The sequence below is a fragment of the Arvicola amphibius genome, chromosome 14 (genome assembly GCF_903992535.2).
Source record: "Arvicola amphibius chromosome 14, mArvAmp1.2, whole genome shotgun sequence".
Taxonomy (NCBI): domain Eukaryota; kingdom Metazoa; phylum Chordata; class Mammalia; order Rodentia; family Cricetidae; genus Arvicola; species Arvicola amphibius.
In genome coordinates this window covers 12,610,767-12,638,609 of record NC_052060.1, presented here as the reverse complement: position 1 = coordinate 12,638,609, position 27,843 = coordinate 12,610,767, and the positions used below count along the sequence as shown (strand labels likewise).

The following is a 27,843-nucleotide window of genomic DNA, read 5'->3' as shown; positions in this document are numbered from 1 at the left end:
AGTTAGTATCCATGACCACCATGGCATGGAGCATAGCAGCAGGTAGGCAGGCGTAGTGCTGGGGCAGAAGCTGAGAGCTTAGATTCCCACGCACAGCAGAAGACAGCGAGAGAGAACAAACAGAACAGCATGGGCTTTGAAGATCCATATCCAGTGATGAATCTCCAACAAGGCCACACCTCCCAATCCTTCCCAAGTAGCTTCTTCCCAGAAGATGACCAGGCATTCAAATATAAGGGCCTGTTGGAGCTGTTCTCATTCAAAACAACACAGTGTCCATGGTACACATACACATATGCAGGCAAAATAACATCATACATAAATAAAATAAAGATTATTTTATATCTATTTTTTAAAAATTGCTTTTGAACAAGTTTTTTTTTCCTTTACTTATGATTCAAACAGTCATGAAATGTATGCTAAGTATAAGATGGGTGGATTGGAAGTATTTATAGTGGAGGGACTTGGCTTCTTTTTACAACCTAAACAAATTTTTAAATGTTTATTTTTTTTAAGATTTCTTTATACTTGTTTTTGTGTATTTGAGTGTTTTGCCTGCATGAATGTATGTACACCGCTTGCATGCTCGGTGCCTGTGAAGGCCAGAAGAGGGCATCGGACCCCTGGAACTACAGTCAAAGAGGTTTGTAAGATGTCTTGTAGGTGTTAGGGACCAAACTCAGGTTTTCTGCTGAAACTGGAGGCTTTTACACATCGCACCTGGTACTGCAGCCGTTTAAAAAATAATCACACCGGGTGACGGTGGCTCACACTTTAACCCCAGCACTCAGGAGGCAGAAGCAGGAGGATCTTTGTGAGTTTAAGACCAGCCTGGTCTACAAGAGCTAGTTCCAGGATAGGCTCCAAAACTACAGAGAGACCCTGTCTCAAAAAACCAACCAACCAACAACAACAAAAAAATCACTCTGAAGCTTAATATTAATTACAAACTATTTGGCTACTAACTCAGGCTTTTTACTGGCTAACTCTACACATAAATCAACCCATTTCTAATAATCTGTCTATCACCACTTGCCTGGTGATGCTCTGGCATCTTCTTCTGTGGCTTCTGGCATCTCCCTCAACTCCGCCCTCCCCTTGCATTTCTTGCCTAGCTATATTCTGTCCTGCCATAGGCCAAAGCAGCTTCTTTATTAACCAATGGTAGTAAACATATTCACAGCACACAGAGGGGAATCCCACATCATTCAGCAACTGTTCTCTAACCACTGAGCCATTCCTCCAGCCTCCCAGTGTTTATTCATTTTTATTTTATATGTGTGTTTGCTTACGTATATGTATTGCAACACCGGTATGCAGTGACCACAGAGCCCAGAAGAGGGTGCTGGATCCCCTGGAACTGGAGTTACAGGTGCTTGTGTGCCTCCATGTGGTGACTGGGAATGGCATTCGGGTCATCTGGAAGAGCAGCCAGTGCTCTTAACTGCCAAGCCATCTCTCCAGGCCCCTACATGGACAATTTTAGAATATTAAAAATAATTTCAAGGAAGAGGGAAAAATCTATTTCTAATCATGTCGCCCAAGTACATTTTCTAGCGTTTCTCACCAGAGTACACAAAGTCGAATTCCATTCCCTTATGAGCATTTACCAGTGAGTCTGTGGGAGGCAGTGCAGCTGAGAGAACAGAGTTGTGCTATATCGGTGAGTCTGAGTCCTTGTTTACAAAAGGGTAGCTAGGTTGACTGACCTCTCAGTGATTCTCTTCAGTGGGGTGCTGAAACCACCAGCCTCAACAGTTTCATAAAGATTAGAATGTGCTGCCGACCCACGAGCTCACAGAACACCTGCTTTGGCAAAGCAGGGCAGCCTGTGGGTGGTTTGTCGAGGGGTTGGCTGTGTGTGCTCTGAAGCAAGCGTGAGAGGCACGTGGTTCAGGTGGCTGGGTGTGGCCTCTGCCAGTTTTGCTGCCGTCCCGTTAGAAAGAAGAGCTCAGAATCACCACTGGGAAACGAATTCTGAAGATGAGATGTAAATTTCTAACTAGCTTCCTTCTGCTTTTCAGCATTTCCAGCAAAGGTAAGTTGGCACGCGGAGCTTCTCTGGGGTTTCCCAGAACGGAGACCCTGGAATGAGCGTGAGAGCCAAAGAGCGAGATTCTTGGTAGTCCCAAGACCTCAGCAACCATCTTGCTTTTTCCAGGGGCAGTCTCTGGAGACAGGAATATCATCTGGGGCACCTTGGGTCATGATATCAACTTGACCATCCCTAACTTTCGAGTGACTGATACCGACGACGTGCGATGGGAAAAGGGGAGAAGCCTGGTCGCGCAGTTCAAAGGGAAGACGGGGAAAACTTTTCAGCAAACGGAAGCTTTCGAGATCTTTAAAAACGGAGCCCTGCAAATAAAAACACTGAGGAGAGAGGACAACGGCACCTATAATGTGATGGTGTATGGTGCAGATGGGAGCAGTAAGCTGCAAAAAGCGTTTGACTTGAGGGTCCTGGGTGAGTCTTCCCTCTCTGAAGTTTCTCGTTTTCAGTCCAGGTGCTATGCAGCAAGTTGGGGAGCAGTGTCTCTGTAACACTCCCTTCCAGCATCTCCGTGTCCCACAGTGAAGACTCCAGTGGGTGGGGTGGTCCTTGAGTCTGTTGGCTTCATTTTTTCTTCGGGGTGGCTGTGGGTGCAAAGAATCTCAGATGAAAGCTGGTATTTGTCCGAAAGAGGAGCGGCTAGCAGAAGAAAAAGGAGGGCACTCTCGGTGGCTCATGAAGGAGTAGCCAGACAGGGTCTCAGAAAGAAGAGGGTGCCCAGAGAGCAGTGAGCCTCTAGTCTGGAGAGCTATGGTCAAGGCAGGGTTCTCTGGAGTGAGAGGGCAGGAGAGGCCTGGGGATGCCGAGCTGAAGGAGCAGCATCTTTCTTTTGAGGCTTCTCAACGTCATCGCAGTAAAGGTGAATGGTGATTTTACCGGCACTTGATCTAAACTATGTGGCTTCGCCTTTGTGTGTGCTGAGGGGGCAGGATGCTGAAGGTGGGCGTGGGAAGACTTGCTAGAAAGCCTCTACTATAATCCAAGTGAGGTCAGCCAGGGTGGTGAGTGGTCTTAATCTTGGTAGGACATAACAACCAGCAAGAGCCGGGTGGTGGCGGGCAGAAGCAGGTGGGTCTCTGTGAGTTCAAGGTCTTACAGAGTGAGTTCCAGGGCAGCTGGGGCTACGCAGAGAAACCCTGTCTTGAAAAACAAACCAACACACAAACAAACAGCAAAAGCACTGTAGAAAGTTAGTGATGCCCGGGCCTCTGGCATGGAGTCTGGGCACCAGTGCCATCAGTAGCTTTCCAACTGCTTCTAGCGAGTGGTTGTCATCGATAGCCACTGCTTTGGTCTAAAGGGCGCCTGGAGATGAGGAGAGATGCAGGCATGCTGGTTGTAGTGTGGGGAGAAAATCAAGGACGCTTGGGCGAATGAGAAGGAAGAGAAAGAGGCAGCAAATGTCCCTGAAGTTGAGAACCCAGGACAAGCGGCAGCTGAGGGAGACTGCCCTTTGCCTGCAGAGGAAGCTGAGAAGGCCAGCCAGTCAGGGAACACACAAACATCCTGAGTTTCACACGGGAAATGTCACCAGAGAAAGGGCTCCCCTCGTCCTACCTGCAGTGCCCCTCCAATTCTGTACTCAGCACCTGGACCTGGCCTCAACCATTCTCCAGGACATGCTGTCAGCTCCTCTACTCACGACTCACTTCCAGACCCTAATCCTGTAACCTCGTCCAGAGAGAAGGTTCCAGAAATGGGGTGGGCCTGAGAACAGCCACCCATCATGGGCACCGAGAATGGCCAGTGTCATGACCGCAGGCCACAGGGCTCTAGGGTCCTCTTGTGCTATTGAGCCTCCATATAGAAGCCTGTGTGATAATGGCCACTGGGGAGAAGTCAGTTGCTTGCTAACCTTCAAGCACCCAGTAATCTTGAGAAGTTATAATTACAAGCTCCTATTCCTCTATAAGGAAACAGAGACCCGCTCAGAAGTGACTTGGCCCTGTTCTCACTGTTGGACAGAAGCGAAGTCAGGATGCTGCCCCAGGGCTTCCTTGACAAGGAGGCTAACATCCCCTCCCGTAGAAGCTCATTCATGGCTTATGATTTACATACCACACAGGCTGCCCATTTACCATGCACAGTTCAACAGTTTTCCGCCAAGTCACCGAGCTGTGTGGTTATCACCATGGGCAACATTTTGTTTGCCCCCAAAGGAAACCCAGACCCCTTAGACTTCAAACAGTGACTTCATTATTACATGCAAATGCCAGTGCCACACAGTGTCTTGACTCAGCTTGTGGCCCCATCATCAATGTATATCACCCAGAATTGCAAAGTTGTTCTTGGCCCCAGCTCTGACTGCCCAGTATGGGTTATGTATTACATATGTAATGAATTTGGGGTTAGATGTGTTTAGGATTTGGGGCCTTTTGAAGATTTGAAGTATTTGCATATATATGTATGCTATATCTTGGAGATAGGGCCCAAATGTAAACATGACATTCATCTATGCTTATATATACACTTCATATGCACTGTTCAAGGTAATTTAAATACCATATTTTAAATAGCATTGTTCAGGAAACAAGGTCTTATGCTATGAGAATTTCCACTTGTGGTATTGCATTGTGGGCATAAATTTTACATTTGGAAAGTTTCAGATTTTTCTGTCAGGGATGCTTATGAGGCCGGCAATATCCAACAAAGGGTGTGAAGGTGCCCTGTACTCCCCACCACGCCTATCTGCTCAGGGCTGAAGGTCCCCTCCACTTTGTTTCTCTGCGCTCCTAGATTCCTCCTTCCCCTATGAGGCAGCTGGCTGAAGGGTCAGTGAAGGGCACTGGAGAAGGAGATGATTCTAGAAGCCATATCTAGCCGGGTGGTGGTGGCAGACAATCCCAGCACTCTAGAGGCAGAGGCAGGCAGATTTCTGTGAGTTCAAGGCCAGTCTGGTCTACAGAGTGAGTTCCAGGATAGCCAGGGCTACACAGAGAAACCCTGTCTCCAACAACAACAACAACAACAACGAAAACCAAAAAAACAAACAAAACAAAACAAACAGCAACAGAAAAAGAAACCCCATCTCAGAGCAGCCTTCAGTCATTCGTGCCAACTTCTTGAGAGCTGCTTTCCATGGGAGGACTATCTGTAAGTCATGTGGCTCGTCACTGTGTTTGCACGAGGAAAATGCTAGTGTGCATTTAAAAGCTGGCGCTCGGTCAGGAGCGCCAGCTACAAAGATGGCGGAGCTGTGCATTCACTGATGCCCATGAGAAGGGAACGTAATGATATAATCTCACAGTAAAGAACAGAAGGTGGGTTATGAAGTCACGTGATTCGGGAGCTGGGGCCATAGTGCGGTGGTAGAGCTCTCGCCTAAATGCCCATGACCCCGGGTTCCACCCTCAACACTGTTCCCTACCCCTGGGTACATAATCTAATTTTAATTTAAAATAATATATTATGGATTTGTGGATAGGAAATATTTGATAAAGACATATAACGAAATGTTAATAACCACCAGTAGCAGAATTGCAGGTGATCTCCAATCGCCTTTATAGCCTTTTAAAACTTGAACAGCGTTTCATGAAAAGATTGGATGTTGCTAGGAGAATGTTTTTTTCATTCTAGGAGGATGTCTTTTTCATTCTAGAAAGATAGGCCAGCAGCCCCTGCGAAGCAGCCCCAAGACTACACACTGCTCTGCTGGGTGCTGATGATGGCATCGTTTCTTTATTCTGAGATACCCAGAATCTCGGGACGGAAAGGAAGCTGCATTTCCACATGCTTGTATGCTGGGGCGGAAATGGAATCAGACTGGGGAGGCCCGTGGGGAAGACACTGCCGTCTGAACGCTAGAGAGAGAGGAAATCGGAAAAAATTCACTGTCGCGCTTTGTAACAAATGGGGACCACTGAGAGAGTGAGAAGATGACAGGTCCGGGGAAACCGAGCAAGGCAGGAAGGGAAGAGAAGAGGGTGCTCAGGCGGGATGTGGGGAGCTGGGCCCTGGGTCTGACCATACCAACACCAAAGCCTGGGCACTTCCGCCTGGGAGGGGCAGGGAGTTTGCACGGTGAATGTGAGACCCACCTCTGGGGACACTCCAGGGCATGGCCACAGGTTGTCTGGTTTGAGACAGGTAGGGATTATTTGTCCTGTTTCTTAAAAGTTGAGACCCGGCAAGGTCAGAGACTAACTCAGCACCGCGGGGCCAGGAATGGCAGAGGCCTCCCTCGTTCTCAGATGCTGCCTTTCTTCTGGCGAGCTTTGGCTTCTTTGACACTCTCTCCCATGAGCACTCCTATCCTGGCCCTCTGCTCCCAGGATGCTGTGGGGCAGTGAGTAGCTAAGGCCATGGCCTCTTATAGTCATTCCTCCAAGATGGAGCTTCTGGTTGACCTTCCTGCACTCCTGGACATGGAAAGCCTTTGTAGGGTTCTTCTTCTGGCCTGCCATAGTTTTTAAAATTAATTTTGTTTGTGTACGTGTGTGTGTGTGTGTGTGTGTGTGTGTGTGTGTGTGTGTGTATTTATGGGTCTACTACGTGTGTACAGGTGCCCACAGAGGCCAAAAGAGGGATAAAATCCCCTGAAAGGAGGTGATTAGGAGCCCATCCTGGATTCTGGGGAAATAGGAAACCAGCTCAGGTTTGCTGGAAGAGCAACAAGTGCTCTTAACAGCTGAACTATCTGTCTATATGCAGAGTTGTCATATTTAAGGGAAATCCTAATGCTAGGCCTTGACGGTCAAAAAGCTTTGGACATGTCACCTGTAAAAGGGAAGGCAAATTTGAGCCATGCTGTTCGGACCAAGTGACATTACGCATGTGAAAACAGTTAAGTGTGCAAACAGTATACAAGCATCAGTTAAGGTGCCTTTTTTCTTCATACTTAGATCCTGTGTCTGTGAACCTTACCAGAAATGATTTTGTTTAAGATGATCCCTGTCAATTAAATAAAATTGTTTTCCAGAGGACTTCAGTATAATGTAGCTTAGTTGGTAGAATGCTTGGCTAACACACAGGAAAACCTGGGTCTGATTCCCCAGCACATAAAAGCTGTCATACGGCACATGGCTAGAATGCCAGCACTCGGCAGGTGGAGGCGGGAGGACCGGACATCCAAGAACATCCTCAGTTACTGAGTGAGTCTGAGACCAGCCTGAGCTATCTTAAGATGCTGTCGTAAAACAAACAAAACAAACTTTTGAACTCCCCTGGTAGCAAACTAATTCAATGTTAATAGGCATATTTATTAAAATTAAAAAAACACAGCCATTATGTTTGGGAGCATAGTTCCATAATTGCAGCTTTCAGGAGGCAGAAGCAGAAGGAAGAAGACTTCTAAGACAGATTGGCCTACAGGGTAAGATCCGGTATATATATATATGTATCCCCAAATTGCCTAATAAAAATGGAATCTTTCTTTTAGAGAGGGTCTCAAAGCCAGAGATCTCCTGGGAATGTAGCAACACGACCCTGACCTGTAAGGTCAAGGAAGGAACAGACCTTGAACTAAAGCTGTATGGAGGAAAGAAAATTCTCAGCAGCCTCTCTCAGAAGATCCTAAGCCACAAATGGACCAGCCTGAATGCACCATTCAAGTGCAATGCGAAAAACAAGGTCAGCGAGGAATCCATCACGGCGGAGGTCAGCTGTTCAGGTACGGAGCGAGCAGAGGTCAGGGTGGCCCAATTGCACAGGGGTGACCTGCTAGGCCTAGGGCGCTATGACAGGTGTCACCTGGCTGCACAGTGCTTGGGCTAGGAAGCCGGTACGGCTCAGGGTGGGAGGTGAAGACTCCTATCTCTCCTGGAAACCTTTTGGGGAGATGGGCTCTTGGCTACCCGTTTTGGCAGTTCACCCACAGATGTGACTTGACTTGGGACAGGTAAGGAGCCTCCCCTGGAAGACAGGATGGCAGGGTTGAAGGGGGAGACTCTTTCAGGAGGGAGTCTGACCCGTGCAAGGCACCTCTGCTAGCTGATGACCAGGATTCTGTCTTCTATTTAAAGCTTCCTTTTCGGAAGGGTCCTTGCTCAGCATCTGATATGAGGAACAAGGCTTCAGGAGGCCTGGGAGGCAGGGCGGGGGAGAGCAGAACTGGGGAACAGAGAGGCACACCCTTCCTGCCACCCAGAGAGCAGCTCTGCCCTGCACAGCTTCCAGTCAGCCCTCAACGCCAAAGGCCTAATTGATCGCCAGAGCCCGGGCTTGCTACAGCTCCTGAAGGAATTTGTTCTTGTTTTTATTTTTCATTTGCTTTGCTTTTTGGGAGAGTCCTGCTAGGTAGCCTAGGCTGGCTTCCAACTCGTAGTCATCCTCCTGCCTCGGTCTCCCACTGGGATTACAGGGGCACCTAACTGTGCCCAGACCCCAGCAACAGTTTTTGAGGAGACACCTAATAGAGTTCACAAGTTCCAGTCTGGAAGCCAGAGATCTAGATGGCAAGTTTTGGTTGCTCTCGCTTTAGTTGGTCCGACCCAAACAGAGCGCCCTACCCTCTGTGGGCTTCTGTCTCACGGTCCACAGAGAACAGCAGCCCTAGAACCAGGGTATTGTATGAGAAGTCCTGGAGACACCCCCCCCCCACACACACACCGTGCTCATCACATGGGACTTAGAGCTGCCTGACAACATGGCACCTTGATTGTCGGTTCTTGGAACAACCTGAGCGCATGAGTCAGTGTTCCAGAGCGCAGTGACAGCCTAAACTCAGGAGGGTTGTCCCATCACTTCTGCCATGAGTGACACTTGTCTCACTTCACCCAGCAGGGAGACATCTGGAGGTCGGGGTCACCGAAGGCAGCCAGAGTCTGCCAGCCACGCTCAGATGGCATTTCTTCAGCTCTCTCCTACCTTCCTGCCCCCACTCTCCATTTCCCCATCACGAGGGCCTGAGGGGTGAAGCCGCCTCTCCTTGTTTCCAAAACTTTTTCCTTTTTCTGGAGGCCCCTGCATTAGAGACACTGGACTTAAGTCAGTGGGGCAGCAAAAGACATTTATTGATCCTTAAAAATTATTTACTGTTTATATGAAATTCAAATTCAACTGGCTGTCCTTGTGCATTTTATCTGGCAACCTCATGCTTCATGTTTATTGCAACTAGATCCCTCCAGAATCGAAATAAGTGTTTATCAGTGAGGGAGAGCCCTGGAAGGAGGGGATGCAAGGCTTGGGGGTGCAGGATCGTGCAGGTCCCTTAATCTATGGTTCAGAGCAGAAGATGAAACTGGCCCAGGACAAGGCCACCAAAGAGAAAGAGGAATATCTGGGGATGCCCTTGGAGACCCTGAAGATTTGAATATTCCTCCCATTCTAAACGCCAAGGCAGGCAGGAGCCTAACTTTGAGTGTGTACTTAAATTTCTAAGAGGAGGAAGCAGTCTGGCCCAGGTGTAGTGCTCCCTCACATAAATGTAGGCACTTGTCTCCCAAGAGGAAGTGTGGAGGGAAGGATAGTTGGAATGAGGCACCGAGGGACATACGACAAAAACATAGGCACTGATGTCCCCACCAGGAACACCACCAGGCTCCCAGAGCTGCCCTGGGTAAACCTGAGACCAGACGGTGGAAGGCATGTCTGCTTCCCAAGAGTGTCAGGGGGAAGGAGTGGACATCCTGCCTGAGGACCCAAAGGGTGGATGTGCCAGAGATTACCTTGGACAGCATGCCCTGCCAACTCTGCTCACACCTGGGTATCTCTCAGTCACAGAGACTGACTCTGGCATTCCAGGCCCTTGGCAAGGTCACAGGGCTGGAAGGTCCCTGAGTCCATCCTTGAAGCATCTTCAGGGATGCTGAGGGATGCCCCGACACAGGCAGTGAGGTTCTCAGCTGGCGGGCGAAGACTGGGTGAGGGGGAGACCCGCAACCAAAGCACCAAAAGCACGGGCTGAAGCTCTGCCCTGCTCCAGCTTGCCCAGGTCTCATCCCTGGTGGCTAACATTCACTTCCCAGGGCTGGCTGGAGCCCTGCCTCTGTGGGACTGGGCTCCATTCCGGGTTCATTCTCCCCACAGGGCAGTCCTCTGACCGCCTGCTCTAACTGCTAACTGCTTATTGACTCAACAGAAGCCAGATGGCTTAGCCCCCCTCTTGGGAAACAGCTACCAGAAACACCAGAGCAGAGTCTAGCAAGAGCAAGCCCTCACATCTAAGTGTTGTTTTACAGTTTACAAAGCACTTTTCCACCCATTATCTGATCTGACTTCCGACAGCTCCTCTGTGATGTAAGTCGCGATGTTTCCATTTGACAAAGAAGGAAATAGACTCAGAGAGGTGGAGCATTTTATCAAAGGTCACACAGCTCATAACCTGGAAGAGTTAAGCTAAACCCACTGCCCTTGACAACCACGAAACCAGTTCCCTCTGTTCTTTCTCTGTGTTTTGGCGGGTTAAGGAATCAGAACCCCATAAGCCCCTGCTAACCACTGAGTATCTAGACTGCATTCCTGGGCCTAGGGAGAGTCTGGGAGGAAGAAAAGCTGCACACTGAGACTGGAGGACGCTTGATTTGGGGAAAGGTTTTGTTAGGTCTCAGGCAACTCATCTTCCCTCTCTAGAACTTGGATGCTCTCCTCAGAGGGAGGATGGGTAAGGTAGGCAGGCCACGGTCCTCCGCCCTTGCAGATTGACACACTACTCCAGGCTCCGGAAGCTCAGCCTCAGTGAGGTGGAAAGTCCCCTGGATCTCTTTCATTTGTCTGTTGTAGGAGGCTGGGGCGACGAAAGGGCCCCTCTGCCCAAGACCCTCTCCCTTAGCCATCTTCTCCTCTTGCAGAGAAAGGTCTGCATTTCTATGTCATCGTGGGTGCCTGTGCAGGAGGCCTCCTCTTCGTGGTCCTTGGAGCGCTGCTTACTTTCTGTATCTGCAAGAGGAAAAAGCAGAACAGGAGGAGAAAAGGTAAGCCCCACCCCTTCTACAGTGAAATCCCCGTGGGAACATCTCTCCTGGAGTCTGCCAAGGGAAGAAAGACATGGGAAGAGTCAGAAGGGCAAGGTTGGGGCCAGAGGTTACGGTTGGCTCTGTTGCGTGCTCAGCTTGATTTCTGAAGGACAGACCTCAGGGGTAACAACAGAGGATTTCTGAGAAGCTGTGGCCAGGCTGTGCACCTCCCCAGAATCCACTGGGTGAGGCTGACATGGTAGAAGGCTAGTGTGGAGATCCTGGAATGGTCCACATGTTTCCATAAGGGTAGAGATTTCCACCCAAACCCCGTGTCTGTGAACAATGTCTTGGCCTTGGATGACTCAAAGCAAGCTCTTGGAATGCATACAGATCAATCTCTAGCGAGAAGGCACTCCAAGAGTGGGTCAGTGTAGAGTACCCGTTCAGTGTGTGTGAGGCTCCAAGTTTGAGTCCCAGCACTACGAGAAAATAAAAATCCAAAATCAGGATGATGGCCCTTCTTTTCCCAACTGGCTGTTCAGGGGGGATGCTTTCAGGCTGGGAGTATGGTTTTCTTGATGCAAACCTGTCCTGCAGTCTATGAAGCAGCAGGAATTGGTTCTCTGATCCTATGTAGGGAGCTGACCGACCCCCCCCCCCATTGGACAATGTGTCAGGGGCTGCATCCAGCTGTTCCTGCAGATGTTGGGGGTAAAGGCAGCTTTTAGATGGACATGCTAGTGGGTGGTCAGGTCCCTGGGGTTCTGGGAAATCTGTTTCACACAGGGTTGGGTCCCATCTCTCCAGGTCTCTAGGCCCAGGAATGCTCACAGTAGCGACTTCCAATACAGCCTATGGGCAGGGTCTGCCCACACCCGGCAGTGATGGCCCCTGGCCCCATGCGCTCTAGGTTTGACTTCCTTTTTCACACCTCATTTCTCAGAGTTGTTCTAGTCCTCCTTTCAAGCCAACACCCCCATCTTGTCATCTTACACACCACTTCCCCAGCCTGGGCCCCAGGTACATACGTCTCTCTTCACTCGGTCCCTTTCATGTTTTATGTCATTCCCAGGTTCTCCAGCTAGTACAGCTTAGTGACACACAGAGCCCTGGACCCCGTGGCTTCCTTATCTCTGCTCAGACTGTCCCCATCCCTCCCTACAAGGTCCATTCTCACGGCCCAGAGATCAGACACATTTCTCCAACCAAGGTGAACCTCAGGTGTCACCCACGACAAGGCCACCTCTGCCACCACCAGACTAGGAAGAGCAACATGACAATGTCTCCCATGAATAATGTGGCTTGTTCCAGGAGCCACGTTCAGTGTTCAGATTCACTACCATGCCCCATTTTGTGGTCTTTATGGTAGACATTAGCCTAGATGAAGAAGCAGGTTAGCTCACCACCTCTCAGACCTACAGCCCATAGGCTAAATCTGACTAGGCTGAGGCGAGAAACCCAGCCCTGGGAACTTCAAAGAAGTCTTATCTTGTTCTTACATACTCCCTCTTTAAACTTGATACTCATGGGCCTGGTTTTTGTCACCCGCATTCGTGACCTGAGCTAAGTCACTAAGAGACAGTCTTGAAAGAAAGGGAAAGAACATGAAAAGTCCTTGGAACAGATGTTTATGCAGTGGTGGATTTTGCTGGAGAGGCTTTACTGGAGCCCTACGGTCGGTCCTGCTCTTCACGAGTGGGTGGCATAGATGGTACCTACGGTACAGCTTCTACAGAGCCAGCTTGGCTGCCAAGCTCAGTGTGAGGGCTCAGCGTCCAGTCACACTTCTTAACCCTCCCACTTCTCACGTGGTTCTTGGCACCTTCTGGTGGTCCCCCACCTTGGCGGGGGCTGAAAACGAGATGTGCAACCTGGCTCTGTCACCTACTGAGGACAGAGTGGCTGCCTGAGTCAATACTGTGACTTAGCAGCACCTAACACATAAAGCATGTGGAGAAAGTTCAGGACAAACAAGATACCACCAAGATGCCACCAAGCAGAAGTGTCGTCAGGGTCACCCGAGTTTGCCGCTGTAAGATGAAGGGCCACCTGCTGGTCTATATCTAGGGTCTAAGTCTCACTTACAGCCTCCCAAACATGACCACAGTCACTTTGTGGGCACCAAAGAAGGCATAAAGGACATGTTCTGTCATTTGGGTGTTTTTTTATGTATGTGCTTAGAGCGTGCAGGTCACTCAGATGTCAGACCCACTGTGTTTGACTATGAGCCTTTGCGCTCACAATGCATTTACAGTAGCTAGGGCTGTCACCTTGGTGACATCACCATCCACCCACAGGTGATGCCAAGACGTGCTTCTCAAGTCACATGTCTGTATAAGGAGTCAGCAATCATTCATGTACCCCACAGAGAAGCTCCCCCTGACTCCTTGCAGATGTCCTTGAGTACATAGGGACTGGAATGTCAAGAATGTGGCCTGAAGGGGCCCAGCAGTGCCCCCCAGGCCTTTGGCAGCTGAGTGTTCCCACAGATTTCCTGTGTGGTTTCAAAACCAGTGTAAGAAGATCTACACAGTCTAAGGTGTGCCTTCCTGGACAGAAGTCACACAAAACAGAAAATCCCAAAGTGTGAGGAGAGGAGCCATCTTTCCTGCCAAAGCTCAAGAGTATAGGTCTTGCTTTTGAATTTCAGAGGGGCTAGGCCATTTCTAAAGGGTTCGAATGATGCTTTGGAGGATGCTCAATTTCCTTCTGAGGTGTAGGTTGTATGACAATCAAATTGAGTAAAAAGCAGCCCTACCCTAGAGACCCTTGCAGAAGAAATATAGCCACTAATGCCCATCATGGCCACTTAGACCTGTCACAGTGGGCTCCAACCATGTGTCTTGTTGCTTAGCAATCTTGCTGATTATCTCCAGGCAGCATCCAGCCAGAACTCCCGGATCGGGTGCCCACTCTACACTTTGTGCCTTAGACACAAAGCTCTCCACCTGGGGTGTCCTCCTCCCTCATATTTCTGAGCTCTGAAGAGGCTCCTGGACTCACTGTACCCGTGGGTAGCATTTCTTTCTCCCCTGAAACACCCAGAACTTGCAGAGGGTAGGAGTAACTTCCCTTCTCCTCCTCAAAGCTCCTGAGGCATCTGGTTTGATGCCTATCTCAGAAGACATGTTCAGTGGTTGCATTGTGGAGTGGGGGAGGTGGCTCTGTCACTAAAGTGCTTACTTTGCAAGCATGAGAACCAAAGTTCAGTCTTAGAGAACTCATATTGAAAAGGCAAGGTGGGACCTGTAGTCCCAGGAGCAGAGAGAGGTGGATGCTTCCGGCTCTCTGCCTAGCCAGCCTAGCCTCCCTGGTAAGTTGTAGGCCAGAGAGGAGAGAGACAGAGAGAGAGAGAGAGAGAGAGAGAGAGAGAGAGAGAGAGAGAGAGAGAGAGAGAGAGAGAGAGAGAGAGAGAGAGAGAGAGAGAGAGAGAGAGAGAGAGAGACAGGCAGAGAGACAGAGAGACAGAGACAGAGAGAGAGACAGAGAGAAAGAGAGAGAGACAGAGACAGACTGAGGGAGACAGAGAGAGAGACAGAGACAGAGACGGAGGGAGGGAGGGAGGGAGAGATCTTATCTCAAAAACAAGAAAGGTGGACAGTATCTGAGGAATGGCATCAGAGGTTATCCCTCGGCACACACATGTATGCTTATCTGCACACATATGTACACATGCATGAGTGTGCATGCACTCACATACACACATGCACTTGTGCATTATGTTGCTCACATACTGCCATTGTCTTGCCATCACAGATGAGGAGCTGGAGATAAAACCCCCCAGAATGAGCACCATGGAAAGGGGCCCCAAGCCATACCTAACCCCAGCCGCAGCAGCTCAGAATCCAGCGACTTCCCAAGCTCCTCCTCCACCTGGCCATCATCTGCAGACAGCTGGTCATCGTCCCTTGCCTCCGACCCACCGCACCCGTGAGCAACAGCAGAAGAAGAGACCTCCTCCATCGGGCACACAGACTCACCAACAGAAAGGCCCTCCCTTGCCCAGACCTCGAGTTCAACCAAAACCCCCCAGTAGGGATGGAGAAGACGCTCCATTGCCACCCCCTAGTTAGAAAGGCATGTTTCCCATGAAAAGCTGTGTATGTTTCTCTTCTCCCAGGGTGCAGGCTCACTCTTCTATTGTTTTATATGCCTCCCAAGACTTGCAGGGCATAGTCAAGTGGTGCCTTCTAATTCAGCCACATCACCATGTGGTCTATCTAGCCTTTGGAATCTGCAGCCTCTTCTTAGATCTGTCACATCAGGAACAGACAGACAATAAAGATGTGGATGTAAGGATGCTGGGTGAGCAGCCTAAAGGCTTTGCCTTCTTCTCAGGTTCTGTGCCCATGTGAGCCACCACATGGCCACTGGCTTGTGTCTTACAGGCAGCCTACCTGGGCAGAGGCTCTTGAGTTCCCCGGGTATCCTGATGGACACCGGTCACTTCCCTTGAGTTGGATAAAATAAAAATTTGATTTGCTATGGTGTCTGCTTATTTTAGACAGGAGACCAGGGTCTGGGAGTGGAAGCTACAGAATGGGAAGGGGGCTAGCTGGGGTGGCAATGGCATCAAATCTGAATCACTTGGTCACTGGAGGCATGTGAATCCCCATCTGAATGACCAGAACTGACCCCTACACGTCAGCTGTAAAGGGGTCCCGGTATCCCATGTAGATACCTCTGTGCCCACACTTCAACAACAGGTGCCCATGGAGTCTCACTTCCTTGATCAAATGGGGTCACAATGGTCTGTGACATTATCAGTGAAAAGCGGGGAGGGGCTATGAATCCTGGGGACCTCAGGAGCCCATCAGGCAGCAAGCCTAAGGGCAGGCTAGGAGGTCTAGTCCTAAGTGACCCTTGTGGTCCGGGCAGACCAGGTATGGCAGATGCACTTTTGGAGAATCAGGGAGAAAAGCATTCAATTGGTTTTCAAAAGGAAACCGACCTGCTAGAGGCACCTGCTTTGCAACAGAGGTGGCATGCCTGTGGCCCAGTCTGCCTTTTTCTCCTTGGCTTCCTAGGCTTGGTAAGCCTGGGTAAGCACTGGCAGGAAGCTCTGGGGGTAAACCACAAAGACTGAGTATACTTGGGACTTCCTGCAAGGGCTCGGCTGCGTTTTCCTTTGAATCTGGGCGTCTCTTGTTTAGAACCCAATGTCCTTGTAACGTCAAACATTAGCTTCGGCTGCAAAGTAGTCATCACAGGATCTACTAGGAGGAGAGGAGAGGGTCTCTGACCTGAGACCTTTTCTCCTCAGCGTCTCTGTCCCAAGCAATGGACTCAGTGTCCATTGGCCATCCTGATACACCAGCTTCTATCTCCATCCCTCCATCGCTTCCATATCCTTTCCCTACCTTTTCTTCTGCTGTCCTGTAGTATTATGGACGACACAGGACACATCTAACATGCAACTGTTGGGTTCTTCACTGGTCATTTATCCATTCATTCATTTGACGGTCATTGACCTCTCCAGGGAAGCTGTGCTAGAGTCTGTGTGACACACTAGACACAAAGTGATCAATGACATCTGTGTACCCAGGCAGCTCAAGAGGCAGCATGGTCAGTGGACCAATGATAACACAAACGGAGCGCGGGGTGGCGAATACACATCAGAGGCAAGCAAGGGAGCTCAAGGAAGGCCTTTGATTGAGGACTGGGTCATTAAACTGGGGTGACCCAAGATTTTCCAGGAAGAGGTGACATTTGAGTTGGACTGCAACAGGTAACTCAGCTAATAGATGCTAACAGATTGGACATGGAGGTGCAGAATAGCCCACAGCGAGGCAACAGTTCCATAGTCATTTCCAGCGGTCATGTTTTGCCAAGTTGAAAGAGTGTATGAATTTTTCCTGGGGACACGTGAACGTCTGCCCGCTCCAGACAGGGCAACCACAACAGACCACGGTATGACTCCATCAAAGTCCAACCTGGCAAATCAGGGAGTTTATGGAACTCACTTACAGAATGTGGGAAGGATTGCTTACTGGAACGTGAGCGGCTCCAAAAACATTACTAGTCTCACTCTAACATGGATGAGGACTCCCTAAAGCTGCATAGATAATCTCCCACTTAAGTGAACCTTCTACATTATATATACATACACATAGATACATATGTATCTATGTATATATGTATTCATATATTACATTCTATGTATATATTATACATACATATATACATGTGTATATGTGTACATGTGTATATATGTGTGTTGTGTATGTATACACACAACACACATATATGTACATATATGTACACACACACACACATAGACACATTCTATCATCAAACCCAGAGCTTGGCAGAACAATGTACAACTGGGCAGATGGTGCAGGAGGGTGTGGCTGAGATCTCAGGTGAGAGTCTGACGGCTCTTGCCATTCTTTCTTCTATAAGGGGAGGTCAATCAACAGCAGTGAGAATTACCTGTATTGTTTTGGGGTCCTCCTCCCTGGGCTTGGGGTTTTACATTAGCCACTTATAGCTTTCTGGAACATCTTTTTCACCCATACAGGAGACCTTCTGCCCATTCTCTAATCATTGCTCTAACATTGACAGGCGCAGGGTGTTGTGGGATTTTCTTCATCACCTTAATAAAGTGTCATCTATGCCTATCTCAACCATAAAGCTCTTAAGAATGACACAGCTAAGCCTGGCCCTTGTACCTTTGTGAGCTGGTTTCCCAGCCTTGCTCTCTATGTTTCAGACAATTTTCTAAGTCTGTAAAACACTTAGACATTGACATCATAGCATCTATGTAGTGAAGCACTTTTAGACAGGGTGGCAGATCCCTGAGGACTACTACCACCCATTCCAACAACTGCCAGTTGGTCTCAGGAGCCAGTAGTTAAGGAGATAGCAAAGGAAGAGGTTGGTGAGATTCAATACAGCATGAGACCATTGTAAGACACTATAGTGTATTCTCTGGTTTATCAGCTATTCTCAGGATGTCCTTGTTCTTCCTGGACTGGCCACATTCACCAAAGAGACACACCATTTGGTGGTTTGAATGGAAATGGCCCTTATAGGCTCATATATACATGCTTAGTCCCCAGTTGGTAAACTGTTTGGAAGGATTAGATGTTGTGAAATATTTATCTAAGTAGGCAAAGGTGTATTACATTTGTTTATGCTGCGGTGTTTCTTTAACCATGTGAAGGTGTGTAACATTTGTTTATGTTGCCTTTGCTAATGATGTAAAGATGTGTTGCATTTGTTTATGCTGCATTTCTCTAATAATGTAAAGATGTGTTGCTGTTTCACCTTGCCTGCCTAAGACATCTGATTGGTCTAATAAAGACCTGACTGACCAATAGCTAGGCAGAGAAAGGCTAGGCAGGACTGGTGGGCAGAGAGAAATTAAGTAGGAGGAGAAATCTAGGCTTGAGAGAAAGGAAGGAGAAGAGAACGAGGGAGAAAGAGATGGGCATGTAATGCTAATTCTAATTGGTTTTTATGGGAGCCAGATATTAAGAGGTGAAACCTGAAAGATCAGGGAAGCAGAGCAGCCAGCCACTAATCCTTACCGCTACCAAATCATCAGACTGAATGGGGTATCCTGTGTCAAGAACGCCTCAGACTGAATGCACTGAGCTCCTGTCTCCTCCTTTCTTATATTCTTCTCTCCACCCAGCCATATCTCTTCTGTCTCCACCCTCCTCGTATTGGGGTTAAAGGCACGGGATCCCAAGTGCTTGGATCAAAGGTATGAACTCTATTTCTCTTTTAGACTGATTTAATCTCCTGTAGCCCATGGTGGCCTTGAACTCACAGAGATCTGACTGCCTCTTCTCCTGAGTGATGGGATTAAAGGTGTGTGCCAGTACTGCCAGACTTCTATGGCTAGCTAATGTGGCTACCTCTGCACTCTGATCTTCAGACAAGCCTTAATTGTTACAGCACAAACACAGTATCACCAAAGGGACACATCCAGGGCCAAAAGCCAGGCAGCTGCCAGTCAGGAGTGGAGACAGCAGAAAAGTAAGATATACAGAAAAAAAGCAAGGAAGGAAGGAAGGAAGGAAGGGAGGAAGGAAGGAAGGAAGGAAGGAAGGAAGGAAGGAAGAAAAAAAGAAAGGTAAAAAGTCTGAGGTAAAATTCAGATAAAGAGAAACAGATTAAAATAAGAGCTAAGATAAGGTTTAGCATTCATAACAAATAAGAAGTCTCCATGTCATGATTTGGGTGCTGGTTAGTGGCTCAAAAGAAAAGGCCGGAGGGGCTGGAGAGATGGCTCAGAGGTTAAGAGCATTGCCTGCTCTTCCAAAGGTCCTGAGTTCAATTCCCAGCAACCACATGGTGGGTCATAACCATCTGTAATGATGTCCGGTGCCCTCTTCTGGCCTGCAGGCAGACACACAAACAGAATATTGTATACATGATGAATAAATAAATATTTAAAAAAAAAAAAGAAAAGAAAAGGCCTGCTACAATTAGGAGGTGTGGCCTTGTTGGAGGAGGTGTGTCCTAGGGGTGGGCTTTGAGGTTTCCAAAGCCTGCACCAGGCCCAGTGCCCCCTCCCCCCGCGAGAATCAGGATGGTAAAGCCCCCAGCTGCTTCTCCAGCAGCAGTCCACCCGTGTGCTGCAATCCTTCACACTGGGATGATTAGGGAGTAAATTTCAGAAATTGTAATCAAGTCCCCAGTTAAATGTTTTCCTTTATAAAAGTTGCCTTGGTCATGATGTCTCTTCATAGCAATAGAACACTGACTCAGATAGCACCCCGTAAAGACGAGAAGGCAGCCTCTCTAGGCCACTGCCTTTCCTTTGTGTCCCCAGGGTTCTCAGTGATCGCTGAGCTGTGATTGCTCCATTTCCAAAGACTCAGCGCCGCGTTTGCCCTCTCGAAGTACATGCTGTTTCCACGTTGCGTGTGGTTCCCTGTCCTGCACCATTTATACCTGTGGCTTGATACTGTACAACAGCTATAATTGGTCCAGGCATTGGAAAAGGGCACAGCCTGTTGTAAATTGATAACTAAGTGCTCCCTAAGGTGACATTTAGACTGCTCTGAGTTGGCGCCTCCTGAGTCAGTTCCCTAATGCTCATCACATGGAGAAATGGATAAGATTCTCTATTAGAGGCATTAAAAGCTGAAGAAGACATCTATGAGCCTACCTCATAAAGCCTTGACCAAGCCACCGGCCTGTTGTCACTTCCCTGCCCTGTAAGCAGGATGGCCCTGATAATACATCTGGACCTCAGTCTTCAAGCATCCTGCTGCTTTGTCACAGCTTCACAGAATTAGGGTCAAGGGCAGGTCTGATTTGCTTCAGCCAGCCTGCCTATTTGGGGCATCACCACCCATCCATCCTGGTCAGAGTGCAGCAATTAGAAGTGGGTAATCATCTTCATGGACTCAAGCAAATGCTCAGCCAATCCTAGGGGATCAAAGGAACCAGCCTTGCCAAGCCCAGACATAAGCTACAGTAAAGAGAGCAGGGAAACCATAGCAAAACCATTTGAGGAACTGGAGAAAACACATGAAGGCCAGTAGCTGACTAGGAGACTCTAAAAGTTGAATCAATACTGCCTTAGCTACTTTTCAATTGCTGTGAGAATACACCAGGACCAAGGTAACTTCTAAAAGTAAGCATTATTTTGAGGAACACAGTTCCAGAGGGTGAGAGTCCATGGCCATTTATGGCAGGAAGCATGGCAACAGGCAGGCAGGCATTGTACTGAAGCAGTAGCTGAGAGCTTCCCATCTAATTCATGAACACGAAGCATATGGAGCTAAATGGGAACAGAATGGGCCTTTTGAAACCACAAAATCACACCCAGTGATGCACCTCCTTCAACAAGGACACACCTCCTAATCCTTTCCAAACAGCTCCACCAACCCAGATCAAGTATTTGAACATATTAGCCAATGGTGGCCATTTTCATTCAAACTCCCACAAATATGAAGGCAGCAAGAGAAAAGACAGTGCAAATAAGTTCACAGCTTTAAAGCTTGACCATTCGTAGGAATTAGAGGCGCCATTAGGAACTGGAAGTACCAAATCTCTCCTAGAGGAAGGATGAGACCAGTAGATCAGCTAAAGGAGCAGTTAGGGTCAGATACAGTGGCACACAACTGGAATCTCAGTACTCAGGGGACTGAGGTAGGAGAATCTTAAGGTCAAGACCTTGATCTACACAGGAGAACCAAGACAGGTGGGGAGGAGTTAGTCTTCTAATTCTGTACAAGGTAAGGATCAATTGCTGCCAGAAGAAGCCTTCATGCTTCTTCTCCAGAGATGGTAAAACACATGCTTCCTAGGTTGGAGGAAGTCAAGAATAGTTGCCAACTGGGCATGTGATAAAAATGCAAGAGGTTAGATGAAAGCTTTCTGCAGAAAGTTGGGACCGAGGTGATAGGGATCAGGTATAGTGTTCACGATAAAGTGCTGGCAAACTACTGGAAAATGATCCACCAGCATCAAACTTTTACTAGCTGAGGATAGAAGACTTAATGACGTCAACATCCAAGCTTCTCTAGTGAAATTATCCAGTTTTCTGGCTCTGAGGGCATTCTGAAGTCACCGTACCACCCCCTCACTGAAAGTTCAGCCTCTGAGGCTCCCATCTTAAACATGAGCAGATGATCAATGATCCGATGGAGACAAGAGAAATAATGGGAGAGACAAGGGTCAAATACACAGGAACAGTAGATGCAGGAGAGAACAGTAAGAGTGGGCATCATGCATGGCCAAGAATGGGGAAGCATTTGTTTATGCAAAAGAAACAAAAACCTAGAAAGAAGGAGTATTTAGAGAATAAAGACTGTCCTAGGGAATTATAAATATAATAGTAAAGTAAAACAAATGTGTTCAAAATACAAGCCATAAGCATTTCAGAAGAAACAGGAGAGCAGATGGTTTATTGTTCATGAGATAATTCTAGAACACTTCCAGAGTGGAATGTTGTGGGATATTTGTTTACATTGTGTGAAGATGTGTCATGGTGATTGGTTTAATAAAAAGCTAAACAATCAATAGCTAGGCAGGAGAGGTTAGGTGGGACTTCCAGGCAAAGAGAGGAGCTCAGGGGTTGAATCTAGGTGCTGTGGAATAATACTCTTGAACACTGTAAAAAGTTGTCACTAGTATTGGTTTAATAAAATGCTGATTGGCCAGTAGCCAGGCAGGAAGTATAGGTGAGGTGACCAGACTAGAGAATTCTGGGAAGAGGAAAGGCAGAGATGTAGCTGCAAGCCAGATGCAGAGGAAGCAAGATGAGAACGCCTTACTGAGAAAAGGTACCAAGCCGTGTGGCTAAGCATAGATAAGAATTATGGGTTAATTTAAGTTGTAAGAGCTAGTTAGTTGGTAATAAGCCTGAGCAAACAGGCTAAACAGTTTATAATTAATATAAGCCTCTGTGTGTTTATTTGGGACTAAATGGCTATGCGATTGGGAGGTACAAAAACTTCTGTCTTTATCTAGGTGTGTAGGAGATACCAGTGAAACATTGAGGAGGTTGGATGTACAGTATGGAAGAGAGGTAAAGATCCACGTGGCAAAATGTAGATTAGTAGAAATGGGTTAATTTATATTATAAGAGCTAGTTGAAAGCAAGCCTAAGCTAAGGCCAAGCATTCATAATTAATAATAAGTCTCTGTGTCATTATTTGGGGGCTGGCAGTCTAAAGAATGTCTCTCAAGGAAGTCCAACTGCAATGGAAGGATACAATTACCGCATTAAAAGGTCTCACTAAAGTCTTATTATTTCTGGGCTCTCATATATGAAGCTAGAAGTCTCTATTGCACTCTAGCAACTAAAACACTGAACGAATTGAGAGTTCAGGCAGTATGATAGTGCACTCCTGTTCTCTCTGCCTCAGGAAGGCTCAGGCTGAAGATCATGAGTTCCTGGCCAGCCCAGGTTACTTAGTGTGACTTGTCTAAATAAATATATAAGTATACAAATAATTTTTAAAAATTAAAAGAAATAACAGGAAAGGAATTTCATCCACTCTTCCAAGATATGGGGCCACAAAGCAGGTCATGAGTTGGAGATGCAGAGGACTCTTGTCTTCTACAGTAAAACCCCAAGCCCAAGTACAGCTCCAGGGTTACCTACTCAAAACATGTCCTCAAACTTCTGTGAACTTATATCCATGAGTCTGAGCAGCAGGCTCTCAGAGATAGTTGAAGGGAAAAAAAATCTCAAAAATCTTTCAGGAAGAGAGAAACAAATCATCTTTAAAAATATAGAATACTGTGTTTTTCAAACCGATATCCTCCTTCCAGAGAGACTAACAAGATCCCACCGTGCAGGGATTTGCTCTTAGTGTAGCTGATCTGAACAAAAGAAGACATTCGATTTGAGCACACACCATACATCTGTCCACTCAAAATGGGGTAAGAGAATGCGAAACACATGTGAGATTCACCATCTAGAGGTGGGGGCTCATTAAGAGACCAATATCATTGGGATTTATGTAGACTACTTCCTCTCCCCACACGACCTACCATTGTCTGACTCAAAGTCTATTAACAATCATTCTGTTTATCCAGGAGACCATGCATGACTATCAAGGGAACATTACAAGGGTGAGCTACGTGGCTCAGTAGGTAGAAGTACTTGCCGTGCAAATTTGACGACCCAAGTTCAATCCCCAGAATCCACAGTATAAGGTGAGAACCAATTTGTGAAGATCATCTTCTGAACTCCACATGGGTAACTGTAACATTCTGTGTCTGCATTTGGACACAGAAACACACACACACACACACACACACACACACACACACGAGCGCACACATTTAAAAATGAAAACACTGTAAGACATGCTAATAGTAAAAAGCAAAACAAACCACCAACTTCAATCAGTGGTGGGCAGATAGGATGCGGGGTGTTTTTTCAACATTCTTTTATCTGTTGAGACTTGCTTTGTATCCTAGCACGTGGTCAGTTTTGAAGAAATTTCTGTGAACTGCTGAGAAGAATGCCTAATCTGTGTTGGAGTAAAATGTTCTATAGATATTTGTTAGTTCCATTTGATTTATGACATTATTTAACTCCAGGGTTTCTCTGTTGAGTTTTTATCTGAATAACCTGTGTATTGGTGAGAGTGAAATCTTCCGTTATCACTATTGAGGGTCAATATGCAATTTTAGATACAGTATTATTTTGCTTTATGTAGTGAGGAGCTGTGGGCTATGTTCCTGCCACCCAGCTCCCGGCCGCCTGGCTAGCTTATACCCCGAAATAACAACACACAAACTGTATTCATTTAAATACTGCCTGGCCCATTAGTTTCAGCCTCTTACTCACATCTTGACTAACCCATATCTAATAATCTGTGTAGCACCACGAAGTGGTGCCTTACGGGGAAGATTCTAGTGTACGTCCATCTTGGGCTGGAGCTTCATTGCGTCTGGCTCAGAGAGGAGAGGTATGGTATCTGTCTGAGCCATCTGCCTCACTTCCTTCTTCCTGTTCTGTCTACTCCACCCACCTAAATCCTGCCCTATCAAAAAGCCAAGGCAGTTTCTTTATTAACCAATGAGAGTCCTCCATCAGCTTTATTTTTTATAAACTTGGGTGCGCTTGTATTTGCATGTGAATATTTTGAGTTATAATATCTTCATGATGGATTTTTCCTTTGAATAGCAGGCAGGATGTTTTCCTATCTCTTCTGATTAGTTTTGGTTTGAAGTCTCTTTGGCCAGATATTAACATGGTCACATCTGCTTGCTTCTTGAGTTCATTTGCTTGGAATATCTTTTTTTTCATCCTTTTACCTTGAGGTGAAGTCTATCCTTAATGTTAAAGTGTGTTTCTTAGAGGCAGTAGAAAGATAGATCTTGCTTTCTAACCCAAAATGTTACTCTGTGTCTTTCTATTGGTGAATTAAGACCATTAATATTGAGAGTTAACAATGAGAAGTGTTTAGTGATTACTGTTATTTTGTTGTTATTGTGTCTCTTTCCCCTATCTGATTTACCATTCTGGGATTATTTATTCCATGTGTCTTCTTGGTTGTAGTTAGTGTTTTCTGTAGGGCTGGATTAGTAGATATAAATTGCTTAAATTTGACTTTATTGTTTTTCTTTCTCTGTCAACTGTGACTGATAGTTTTGCTGGATATAATAGTCTTGGCCAGTATTCATGGTCTCTAGAGTTTGTAGAACATCCATTTGGGCCCTTCTGGCTTTTTGAGTCTTCATTTAGAAGTCAAGTGTTATTCTAAAGAGCCGGCCTTTATATTTGACTTGGTCTTTTCCCCTTGTTACTTCATATTATATTTAATATTTAATATTATTTCTTTGTTCTGTATATTTAATGCTTTGATTAATATATGGCATTGGTACTTTCTTTTCTGGTCCAGTCTATTTGATGTTCTAGATGCTTCTTGCACCATGATAGATACCTCCTTCTTTAGAATGAGGAAATTTTCATCTGTGATTTTGTTAAATAATATTTTCTGTGCCTATGACCTCTGCTTCTTCTCTTTCTTCTATTCCTATTATTGGTAGATTTATTCTTTTAATATTTTATGGATATTTTTAGGTCTGTCATTTTCTTTGACTGAGCCATTCATTTGTTCTATCTTGTCTTCATCACCTGAAATTCTCTCTCCCATCTCTTGTACTTAGCTGGTATGATTTATCTCTGATGAATTTTGTTTTGTTTTGTTTTAAATTTATTTATTTAGTATACAGTGTCCTATCTGTATGTATCCCTTCAGGCCAGAAGAGGACACTAGGTCTCATTATAGATGGTTGTAAGCCACTATGAGGGTGCTGAGGATTGAACTCAGGACCTCTGAAAGATTAGCCAGTGCACCACCTTTTCAGCTCCTTGTTTTTTTTTTTTTTAACATCATAAGTTTTTCATTTCAGTTTTATTTCTGTTTTGGTTCTTTTAGTGAATCCTTTCTAACAAAGGATTAAAAAATCTTCCATTAAATTCTCTTTTCATGTCTTGAATCATTTTCATTTCTTATTATTTCATTCAACTGTTTGTGTTTTCATGGTCTTCATTAAGACATTCATTCATATTCTCTTTAAGGTCTTTGAACAAATTCATAACTGTGATTTGAGGTCCTTGTCTTGTGTGTCTGCTAAACTGCGTTTCTCAGGGCCTATTGCAATAGGGTTACAGGCATCTGGAGGAGGCATATTGTCCTGGCTGTTCATGTTTGTGTTGTCACATCTAAATCTAGGTACCTGGAGTTATGATGTTTGTGGTGTTTCTTATTGTAGATCTCTGGTATGGTCTTTGTTGCCTGGGTATTCTGTTCTTTGTTGCTGTTGCCCATTCTAGATCCTAGGTAAGTGTGGTGGCTGTGGGGTCCTTGGTAAAAAGTACTCCTGTAAGTCATTGGGTGACACAGAGGAATGGAGAGGAGATAGGAGAAAGGCTGAGAGGAGCAGCAGAAAGAACCAGGTAGACTGGGGTTCTCAGAGAGTATCACTAGGGTGGGAGAAGGGGCTCCCACAGGCAGGATGCTGTAAAACTATGGTAGGTCTGGAGAGATCAGAATGGACGACAGGAATGTTAGTGAAAATAGGGCTACTCGTGTCCCAGTCCAGTGTGGCTGCTGGTGGGGATGGGGGGTCCCTGGTAATAAGTGTTTCTGTGGATTGATGGCTAACACAAAGGCCAGAAGGGAAGGCTGAGAGTGTCAGTGGGAAGAGCTAAGCAGGGTCCCCACAGGAGGGGATGCATCTTCCTGTAACATGAGGGCCGGCTTGTTAGGGTTTCTGTCCTGCCCAGTACCCCACAGCCAGCAAGCCCCAAAGAAAATCACACAGAGATTTTCATAAGTTATAAAACTGATTGGCCCATTAGCCCAGGCTACTTATTAGCTCTTGTAGCTTATATTAACCCATTATTCTTATCTATGTTAGCCACATGGCTTGGTACCTTTCTCAGCCGGGCAGATTACATCTTGCTTCTTGGTGGTCTGGGCAGGAATGGGAGGAATTGGCTTCCTCCTTTCCAGCTTTCTCCTGTTCTCATCGCCCCGCCTCTACTTCCTGTCTGGTTGACCAGCCTATACTTCCTGCCTGGCCAATCAGAATTTTATTAAAATACATGATTGACAGAATATAGATAATTCTTCCGCACCATCTTCCTAGGGAATATTAAAGTGATTTTTTTTGGTAAGATAAACAAAACCTGAAGGATGATGTTGACATGCAAGAAAGATGAAGGGAAATGCTTTAGAAAAAAAGAAAAATCACAAAGATCAGAAATTGGGTCTATATTAAAATAAAAACAAAAAATTAGAGAATGGACACAAAATCCACTTCTTTTTATTCTTAGTTGTCATAACATATAGCAGTAGTTACCACAGTTAACCATAAAGTATTTGAGTGTGTGGGTCACATACTCATACACACATACATACACACACACACACACACACACAAACACACATGTGCACAAGTATACCTATGTGTAAGTGAAATGAGATATAACAATTTGACAAGGGTTAGAATGGTGGACCCTGTGACTTTTTTGGGGAACAAGGCCTGAGCACAGCACCAACAGTTCTCCTTGGGGCAAGACCCTAGAGAATCTGACCCACTTGGCAAGAACCTGAGGACAGCTTGCTCCAAAATTCTGGGCATGACCCCAAGTGCATATATGCTATGTGCTCTCCTTGATTTCACCATGCTAGCCACACTGCTGGCCTAAGTGAGTCACAGTAGGTCATTACGTTTAATATTATGTATTTGTATAACCATTCTGGAAAGAATGATTTTAGCCACCCAAGTTTTAAAGAAATGCTATAAATGGATGAAAACAGGAGTTAATGGGACATTCAAGGAATAGGGAATGGAGCAGAATCATAGAAACCCACTGATTTCTTATTTCTCATAGCTGTGCCAGTACCTCAAGAAGTTAAAAGAGATGGCCATAAGGACAAGGGCTAACCAGTGCCAACTAGTAAGAGTAAGTTTCCAGGTTAGGTTGCTTATGGGATAGATAGAAAAGCCTGGAATGCC

General features: G+C 46.4%; 1 protein-coding gene across 1 annotated transcript; it reads left to right on the top strand.

The window, feature by feature from the left end:
• The first annotated feature begins 1,916 nt into the window (after nt 1-1,916).
• Nucleotides 1,917-15,315, top strand: Cd2 (CD2 molecule). Its single transcript, XM_038311765.1, has 5 exons — nt 1,917-2,038; nt 2,162-2,467; nt 7,431-7,661; nt 10,780-10,902; nt 14,644-15,315. Exons 1-5 carry the CDS (start codon nt 1,984-1,986, stop codon nt 14,958-14,960), a joined length of 1,032 nt encoding a protein of 343 aa, XP_038167693.1. The 5' UTR covers nt 1,917-1,983; the 3' UTR covers nt 14,961-15,315.
• The last annotated feature ends 12,528 nt before the right edge of the window (nt 15,316-27,843 follow it).